Here is a 9857-nt window from a genome sequence, read left to right as displayed (position 1 = left end):
CCCCGAGGTGGGGCCGCCGGCGGTAGAGGAGGACGCTGATGCAGATGAAGGCGAAGATGGTGAAGAGGGTGACGGAGAAGGCCAGGGTGCCTGCCGACACCTGGAACTCCTGCCCCTGTGATGCCCAGTAGATCGCCGCCACTGACCACGCCAGCCCAATGCCCAGGAAGACGTTGACGGCGTTGCTGCCCGTGACATTGCTGATGGAAGCGTCAGCGTACACGTCCTGGATGGCTGCGGCTTTGCTGGCAAATGTGTCTGGGGTTGGGGGAGGAGGGAAGGAGAAATCACTGGGGGTCCAACAGGGGAGATCACAGAATCACAGAATCACAGAATCACTAGGTTGGAAAGGACCTTCAAGATCATCAAGTCCAACCATTAATCCAGCGCCACCATGTCCCCTAAAGATGGGCAACCCTTCATCTCTAGGGGATAAGGGAGGCTCAGGTGTGGCACTGGCCAGGTTAGGACATGGACCTCTCCTGGTGCACACCCCCCTCCTGGGTCCAGGGACCCTGTGTTGCCACCGAGTGGGGTGCAGATGTTGCCTGGGGACAGGGTGCTGTGGAGCCCCTTCCTGGCCTCAACCCCGTTTTCATGATGGAGCTGCTCCCCTGGGGGCAGGAGAGCTGCTGGAGGACTTTCCTCGCACCCCATCTACCCCCTGCAGCCACCTCACCTGGTACTGAAGTGCCGAAGGCGACAAAGACGACGGCGGTCACTGAGTCCTTGAGGCCGATGGTACAGCCAAAGTGGGAGGCGAGGTCCCCAATGATGGCCGTGAGCATGCCAATGATGAGGATGGAGACGACGAAGCAGGCCCAGCCGTTGCAGTATTCGGTGGGGGGCACACAGGCAAACAGCACCTTCCAGAAGACTGTCAGGAAATGCATCACGTAGTCGAAGCAGGACGGCAGGCGCTCCTCGCCGGACTCATCCTCATCCTCGTCACCTGCTGCAAACAACGTGCAAGGAGAGGGCCAGCGCTTATGATGGGATGGGTCAAGATTACGGGGGTGGCCTGCAGCCTGTGCTTGGCCCCCTGCCCCAGGGCTCCAGGGATGCTACTCTCCTGGGATGAGGCGGCATGGTGCTGGCCACGGCAGTGGGCTCAGGGCACACCAGGTCCCTCAGTGAGAGGGGTGGGGTGAGGCTTGGGGAGAGGGGTGCCTCCCGGGATGCCCCAGAGCTGGGGAGTGGCAGAGCCATGTGCGTTGTCCCCACAGAAGGGCAGCCCCACCCCTGCTCCTGTCCACAGGCAGTCACGTAGTATGTAGTCAGCCTGTGGAGATCACTGTTGAGGGGCACCATGAAGTCGCACAGGCAAGTGATGGAATTGGGAAACTGGAGTAACCTCTTGGTCCTCCTGCACCAAATTTCTCTTCGCTGTGGGGGTTGCCTCCTTAACCTGGTGGGCCAGGCCAGACCCAAGGCTGGAAGCACTGCTGGTCTTTGTGCAAGATACAAGACAATGGAAATAAACTGGAAATGGAGAAAGCAGGTAGGGAGCACAGAGCAGATGGCACGAGAAAGAGCGAGATGGAGAAAGAGAGAAGCAGGCTTGCTCGCTACAAAGGTGGAAGTACTGTTTCCACAGAAGCAGTTTCTCTTAATTGCTAGAAAGACAAAAACTGAATATCCTGCGCCTCTTCTTTCGCCTCAGAAGAAGCCACAGTGGCCACTGGTGACAGCTCCCGCTCGGCTGCCTGCCTGCCTGCTGCCTGCACTGCGGCTGGGTGGAAGACAGCCCTTTGGGAAAGATGCCAAACCATCAAGGAGAGGTTCAGAAAGGTGCCCGTAGTGGCACGGACATGCCTAGCATGTCTGCTCCATGGCGGCCTGGCTCTGGACGCGGTGAGCTTTTTCAGGCTCCCCGGGCAGCAGTTGGCAGGTCTCTGGGCCTTTCCTCCAACCAGCTGCTGCCTCACGGGGCAACATCTCCTGTCTGCATGTCTCCCTACTCTCAAAGACACTACTGGCCGTGGCAGACAGGACATCTTCCAGCAGCAGGAGCTACCTGAACAGGACAGCACTGGGCACACCATGAGCCAGCAGCCCAGCCAGGATGGGATTTTGCTGCCTGCATGCTGCTTATCAGACCACTGAAGCAGCAGGAGTGCTGCCATCAGAAGTAAAGTCTTTGAACGGCTCCACACCAAAAGATGGATCTCCTGGGCTCTCGGCTAATGCATCTGCAAAAGCCCAGTATATTTGGAGCAGAGGAGCTCTTTGGACTGGCTTTGCTGGTGACCACCACACATGCAACAGCTGAGCATCACTGACCAGCAGACGCTGTCCCCTGAGCCCAGACAGATCTCATCCTGAGCCCAGACAGATCTCATCCCAGGGTCCACAAACCCTGGGGATGCTGGTGTGGGTCTTCTAATGTCCCGCTCACCTGCGCTGACAGTAATGGCCTCCATGAACTGGTCCCTCCAGGAATGTGTCCCTACAACCAAAGCCAGGTTTGTCTTCTTAATCAGTTTGTCCACGGTGCTCTGTTGTGGGAATAAAGATGCACAGCAGTTAAACCGGCTGCTAGCAGGCAAGGCTGATCTTGCTCTGTGGTCTCACTGACCCTTCCCAGACGGTTGAGGTGTCACAAGCACTCTCCTAGGAGTCAGATGAGGCCATGACTGGAGTTGGGCCCACCTTCTCCCTAGACAGGCTGACCCAAACCTCACCAGAGCCTGCTTCTTTGCTACCCCTTACTCCAGAGGGGGCTCCTTCTTCCCTTGCCCCTGCCTCACCAGAGATAGCTTTGGTCCTGCACACTGGCTTCTGCTTCCAGCAGGGCTCCCTCTTCTTCCTCCCTTCACCTCTGCCTACCAGTAGCTGTGTCCCCTGGCACTTCTTGTAGGCTTCCCCCGTACTTTGTTGCATTGCATACTCCTTTTCATCCTCCATCAGCCCTTTGCCTGTACACGCAGCCAGCCCCAGCCTCCTCAGTTCTGCTTTCCATGGCTGCTCTTCAGTGCCACACAGCTTTCCCCTCCTGGAGGATGCCTACTGACCTTGAACTCATAAGACTCCTCGATGATGACTTCTAGTTTGGGATGCTCGCCAAGTATTGGTTTGCCCATCTCTGCAATCCTCTTGGCTTCCTCTTCTTCAACCGTCAGCTTCCTCTCAGCCACCTCTGTGAAAGCAAGGTCAACAACAACTTGTAGACAGCAGCCCTGGAGCACTGGGGTACCATGGGGGCTTGTCTGCAGGGCCTGAGCATGGGCTTCTGCAGCCCCTTCACAGCTTGCTAAGCCCACGCAGCAATCTTGGGGGCAGTGGTAGGGTGTTGGACCACAGAAACAAAGGACCAAGATTTCTGAGTATCAGTTAGTCACCAAGAACATACACAACATGTATTTATTAAAAAAAAACCACAAATGTTTCTTCAGCCTGCACTGGTGCTCTTGGATGACATACGCCCTCCCGTCATCCCTGCAGCAGCCACATCTTTGGGGAGCCCACGGGACCGATTCCTTCTGCCATTTGACACAAGCGTCCTTTAAGACAGCTTTAACACCCTGGCGCATGTCCTGGTTTGAATGAACAAGGGACAGGATCTTTTTATTCCCCTTTGATTAGAAAATCGCTGCTGGCACCCTGTGCCACTCAGTGCTTGATCTAACACTCGGACAGACACACAGAGTCACAGCCACACGTGCAGACACATACCTGTTCCTAGCATTTGGGAAAAATCAACAGGAAGAAGTAAGTCAGAAGCCAAGTGGGGTTTTGCTTTCATGTTACTGGATGTTTAGTTTCTGCTGGAGGAAGCTCAGCCAGGGCCCCAGGTCAGCAGATGCCACCATGAAGCAGGAGAGGTGCCCCATGGGACTGGCCGGGAGGTGCAGCATGCTGAGATGACCTTGTGTCAGGCTCACCTTGCCAATGCTCCAGCAAACCCAGCGAGGTTGCCTGGGGAGGTTCTGGTTGCCTGGACGGGAAGGAGCACGCACCCAGTGGGAAGGGTGCCCTGCCACTGTCCCCAGCCCTGACCCAGGTCTCCTCTCCCACCTGCACATCCAAGTGCAGGCACGTGCTGATGGGCTCTCTGAAAAGCCTTGACATCTCAAGAAAGAAGCTGGGTTTCCCCTGGCTTTCCTGTGCCTGACCAGTCGGGGCATCCGAGCTGGAGCACACAGCCCAGATGAGCCCGCGCGGGAGCCGCTCTGTAGAACCTGGGGGGGTATCATCACAAACGCAGAGCATCTTGTGGCTGAGCAGTGGGTCAGATGTTACCCAAGGTTTCCTGCAGAGCTTACAAACATCCCAGGGAATGCCTCGGATGTGATGATTAATCCCATGTGGGCTCCAGCAGATCTCATACTCCGCACCAAAAATCACACAGAAATTATGAAGTCCCAGTGAAGTCTAGTTATAAACTCTGCCTTCTCTTCACGAACCTGCCTAGATTGATTGCAAAGACTGTAAGCCTTGCAAGACCTGCAGAGTTTATAAAATATATAACTCCCGTGGCAGGTGACATTACTATAACCCATCACAGAAGCAGAAATAACTACATCCATCATCTGAAATCAATGATGTACATCAAAACCATCACTGCTTAGCTCAAAGACAGTGCACACTGGATTTGGGAATCCCCAGAAGTTTATAAATACAGGGGAGCACAGCACCTGGAGAAGAAGATGGGCAATGCAGGATGACAGGGGACGGGGGGCAAATGCAGGCAAAGGCCAAGCAAACACAGAGGGGAGGAGGCAGCTGAGCTGGAGAAGTGCAGAAACAGGAGTGAACCTGGACAAAATGTTCTGTCTTATGCCACACTTGGAGGCATGAACTGGTGATCATCAAGAACAAGGGTCAAGTTACTTATATTCACTTAAGCAAGAAGTTTTCCAAGAGAGAGATCTAGAAAGTCCAGTCTCTGCCTCTGCCTCTAACTGGAAGTGTATGAAGATGACAAGCTGTATCAATCATCAAAAATGCAGGTGCTTACACGCCATACCACGCACGTGGCTCTCTCCTGTATGAGCTCCACCGTAACTTGAAGCTCAAGGGAAGAGGCACCAGCTTGGCGGACGAGCCGAGGGCGTGCTGACGTGCTGATGGCACTGAGCTGAGCAAAAGCGCAAAGCCCAGACTTGGGGACGGCCACAGAATCACAGAATCAGTAAGGTTGGAAAAGGGTCTCCCAAGGGACTCTCTCAACCCAGTCTGGCTCACTACAACCTTCGCTGGGAGGTAACTACATCAGAAAGACTGTGGGTCGCAGCTGGTGGCATGGTCCCTGGGGCTCTCGCCCACTGGCTGCAGATGCACAGCACAGGAAGCAAATGTCTGGAATCAGAGGGGCTGCCCTGAAAACAGGGAATATTGGGCAGAATTTCCTCAGCTTAACTCCAGGAGAAACAACGCAACGAACCTCAGTCCCCGCTTTTAACTGATTTGACAGAAGTCTTTGGCATGGTAAGACAACATGGAGCCTCGTGCAAATATGATCTATCTAGGCAAGGCTGAGCTGCAGGCAGGCCTGTAGGCACACGCAGTGCAGAAAGCCTTCTCCTCCCCGTAGGGAGCAGTGTCCAACACGGCTTTATCCCAGCGCCTGGCATCCTGCTCAGGCTGGTCTATGTACCCGTGCCAGGCAGGACAGCGCAAGACCCAAAACCCTCCTCTGAGGAGGAAGACCTCCTTCATCTCTTCTGACTGCAACCAAGGCTGTCAGGCAGGCTGCATGGGAACCCCTGTGTCTGTCTGTGGCCAGTGGCAGGACCTTCAGCTGCTGGTAGGTGGCTTTGTTGCATCTGCAAGCCTCTTGTGGCTCACCTAATGATTTGTTTGATTTGTTGAGAATGGCAATCACTCATCGGGCAGCTCTTAGAAGAGAGTAAATCAATGGACATGTCCATGTGCACGAACGGACAGAGAACTCTGGTGGCCCCAGAGACCATGAGCATGGGACTCGACACTCCACCAAAGTGAAGGCGCTGGTGCTTACCACGGCTGTGGGACTCGTGCTATTTCAGAGGGCATGCTGTCAGCGGAATAAGTGCCACCAGAGGCACCTTCAAGCCCTAGGTAGGCCACTCACGGTGAAGGGACAAGCTGACCAGTGATGGAGAACTGCAGCCTGCTGACAGCACGTCCACGGAGACATGAATAATGGAGGTGCTGCTGTCACCATGCAGCTCCTCTGTGGTGAATACAGTGAACTGGGGCGCAGAGAAAAGAAACACGGTCGCCCAAGAGGGCACATCAAGGATGTCCTATGGAGGCAGCTGATTGAACACCACTGCCAGCCTAAGTCTTTCAATGTCAGCTGCAGGAGAACAGGCATAGGCAGCATCTCCAAATGGGTACCTTGTAGAAATGTTAATGGAGGAAGCTTGCAGATAATGAAAAAAGGAGGCGATTCTTTCATGCCTCATTAAAAAGCAGTCACATTTGTGAATGTGCAACAGGAAAGCAAAGCACAGAAACCTAACAAACTTCAAAGGTGCATCTGAAAACATTGAACCTGCCATTGTATTTTCACTGAACTTCTATCCTAATGTAGGGACAGATTTTGAGTCACCTGTCAATATTGTGCAAGCGATCCATAGGTGCCACGTAACAAGCTGCTGATTGTCCTTTGAAGTTAAAGCAGTGCCATTTGTGGTAGGAAGGACAAGCTTAAGGGCCAGGTTGACATGTTTCTTGCCCCAATCTATGCTCACCATACAATTAAGGGGAGAGTTAAACACCTCCAAAGAGCGATACAAAGCACCCGCATGAATCCGCCACTTCTCCCCACCTACCATTTAGGACACTTGAGCACCCTGTAGCATGAATCACTGCTAACCTCTGCAAAACACCAGACCCCAACCTGAACCTGCTCCAGGCCTGCTGGGTCTATCTGTTCCCACGGTATGCTGAGGACTGAGTTGAGCCCCGCGTGTACAGATCCAACAGCTGAGAGGGGATAAACTCTTGCAACAGCCCAGTGGCAGAACACACTCGTGGTGCTCCTGCCTTTCAGGGAAGCACTTCAACCATCAGCACGGTGCAGCAGTCTGCCTTCAGAGCCGCAGGGGGCCACAGTCTCTGCAGCAAGCACAGGGCATGCTCCCACGCGGGCTATGGTAGCCACAGGCCCCCGACTCCCAAGGGACTGGGTGTGGGGATGGGCTCCTCCGGCAAGCAGGGACAGGGCATCGGTGAGGCATGTCACACATCGCCCCGGTGCGTTAGCCTGCAAAGACGACTGTCAAGAGCTGTGATAAATAAAACACAAGGGGCAGGGGGGAAGAGACAGACTTTTAATTTGGGAGCTCAAGTCTGTCAAGGTAAATGCTGCCAAGCTGCAACTTAATTATTAACTAGCCTGATTTCTGTTTGTATCAGCATCAGTACTTACTTTTCAATGTGGATTGTGCCCTGGACTCCCTGCTGTCAACCCCAGTTAAGCCTGATGAGGTCTGGCTATGCCCAGCAAGAACAGGAGCTTGCCAAGACCTCCTGGGCTGCCTCCAACCCCCTCCCTGGGAAGGTGGGGAGAAGAGGGGTGCAGAGGTGTGTGCTACCATTGAGTGCTAGCAACCTCGCTGGGCTACAGGGGCTGCGGGCTGCTACGGCTTGGCAAGCCGGGGCTGCTGCGGCAGGTGCTGCACCGAGGTACAGGGAGCCCACGGGCTAGAGAGGAGATGCTACAAGCAGGGGAGACAAATGGGTCTGATGGTTTATAAGATCAAAGGCTGGGTGGGAGGAACGAGAATGAAGTCCACTCTTGCCCAGGCCATAGCAATGGCCACAGCTGACACCCACTAGGTGCTGGACCTGACACTCGCTTGCAGGAAGTGAGGAGAGGTTTTTGGTTAGACCACTCCATGTTCTCACTTAGGCTCCCGCCTGCAAGGGCCATCCTGGGACTCAATCTGCAGCCATCTGCAAAGCGCTTTCTCACCTACACATGATAGGCAGTTTCTGGGGCTCAAAACACTGTAAGCAGATCCCCTCTTTTCTCTTATTTTTTCCGGAGGAACGGGGAGCACCAAGCAGTGTTCCCATGTCATGCATTGCTCCTGGAAGGTAGGTACTGCACCAGTGCTTGCTAGCTCAACCTCCTTCAGGGTGGGGGGACCAAAGGGGAACTGGACATTGCCTACAGCCCTCTGGACACATCATAAATCAAAGTGAGATAAAGCTCATTTCCACGGTGTAATCTGGCCACGACACCTTCCGAGCTGAAACAGGAAAGCCCTGTAACACCGTTAGAGAGGCAGCTACCTATCACCTAGGCAATGCTGCGAGACTACCAAACAGCCATGGACCAGTTTGTATTTCCTGTCACTTGCTGAATAAATTGGATTAAAACCACCAATGTATTCATGAAAGATTGCTATATGAAGGCCATTTCACACCCCTCGAGCTATCTCGTCTCCATCCATTTCCAGAGCAGGCATGTATCTGCATGAAGGTCACCCCTTCTGGGGACTGCGCTGCTAGGAAGAAATTAAAACGACAATTAAAATGGGATTTTTTTTGTTGCGGCTCAATAACACACAATCCTGGCTAAACAAAGTAAACAGAGAGTGTGAATGAGTTCCTCTCTCCAGAGCGCTGTCAAGCCGTCAGTCACGGCTGGGGAAGACTGCTGGCTAAAAGACACTCTGGCTTTTGAAGTTAGCATATGGATATGCCCTTTACTGCAACACATGCACACGCACAAGCACCGGCAGCCTGGGCTGCATTCTAAAAAGGGAGGAATCTGCTTACTTAGCCCTGAAAGCTATTTTAGAGGCGTGATATATCTCATATACATGCCCCAGTGTCCTTAACACTAGCAGGGAAGCGCTGCACATTCATGAGAGGGAGGCTAAGGCACAGGGCTGGGAACTGCGCATTATTCCACTGCTGGCTCTGCCTTGAGATTGCTGTTGACACCACCGTCCCCGACAGGCCAGTCAGCTGGCGTCTCTGCTCCCCAGTCTTCCCCACTGCAAAGTGGGCCCATGAGCTTTAATGCATAAATAAAGAAACTTATTTAGAAATATCTTCTTTGATCTGGGTAACTATGTGGAAATGAGGCTAGAGAAGTATCTACCGTTGAGATAATCCCTCATCCCTTTAAAGATCTGAACCTCCTGAGCCCCAAAACTTGCAAGCCAAGGCTCTGCTTAGGCTTTCCGTGACTTTTGTAAAGGCTAGAAAGACCACCAGAGCATCTCATCCACTGCTGGCAATGGACAACTGGAGCAGCTATGCACTTTGGTACCAGATATTTCCCTGATATACGGAGAGATCATTGCCAGTGGCAAAACAAATGGTTAAGCATCAGAGAAGTTAAAAAAAAAAATGGTGTGACTCTGAAGTCACCTCACAGCCACCCCACACTACTGTGGTCCCCTGCAGCCCCAAGAGCTGGCACTGGACACTTGGCCAAGCAAGGCTTTCAAAAGCCTTGCACAGCCTTGCAAGTTCGGCTCAGAGAGCCTCTTTGGAGGAAACAAACGCTGAGCTGAACCTGTGCTAAAGGCTCTTTCCCACCCTGAGCTTTGCCTTATGTAAAATTCCCAGCCCTGTTTTCCCAGGGAGGGCTCTGCAAGGCCGGGGGGGGCAGAGCCAGGGTCTCCCGTGTACCCCCAGGTAAGGGCTGCTGGGACAAGAGAGGCATTTTCACTTGGACTTATCCACCGGGGCCACCGCACCGCCCAAGGTGTGGGGGGCGAATGCCCGGGGCTGCGGAGGGGAGGCGGGGAGCCCAGCCGCCCCCGGGAGGCAGCCCAGCGAAAGGAGCGCTGCTGGGAGAAGCCGTGCCAGCTCCCCGGGGGTGAGGGGGCGAGGAGCGGGACCGACAGGTTCCACGGAAACATTCAATAATGCAACTTTTTTTACAAAGATTCCTGTGCGTCCGT

At 53.8% G+C, this 9857-nt stretch overlaps 1 protein-coding gene across 1 annotated transcript in view; it reads right to left on the bottom strand.

Moving 5' to 3' along the window:
* The window catches only part of LOC104627334 (sodium/calcium exchanger 3-like), a gene marked incomplete at its 5' end in the record, with an annotated part of 3273 nt that extends 134 nt beyond the window's left edge, over positions 1 to 3139 (bottom strand). The window contains 4 exons of the mRNA XM_010295499.1: positions 1 to 258; positions 680 to 955; positions 2399 to 2498; positions 3015 to 3139. The exon at positions 1 to 258 is cut by the window's left edge and continues 134 nt beyond it. Of these exons, the coding sequence (XP_010293801.1) occupies positions 1 to 258; positions 680 to 955; positions 2399 to 2498; positions 3015 to 3139 (759 nt within the window). The remainder of the gene's footprint in view (positions 259 to 679; positions 956 to 2398; positions 2499 to 3014) is intronic.
* Between the last annotated feature and the right edge of the window lie 6718 nt (positions 3140 to 9857).

Source organism: Phaethon lepturus, unplaced genomic scaffold (genome assembly GCF_000687285.1).
Source record: "Phaethon lepturus isolate BGI_N335 unplaced genomic scaffold, ASM68728v1 scaffold43249, whole genome shotgun sequence".
Classification (NCBI taxonomy): domain Eukaryota; kingdom Metazoa; phylum Chordata; class Aves; order Phaethontiformes; family Phaethontidae; genus Phaethon; species Phaethon lepturus.
The sequence above is the reverse complement of the archived record's forward strand: the minus strand, read 5'-3'. Positions and strand labels throughout refer to the sequence as shown.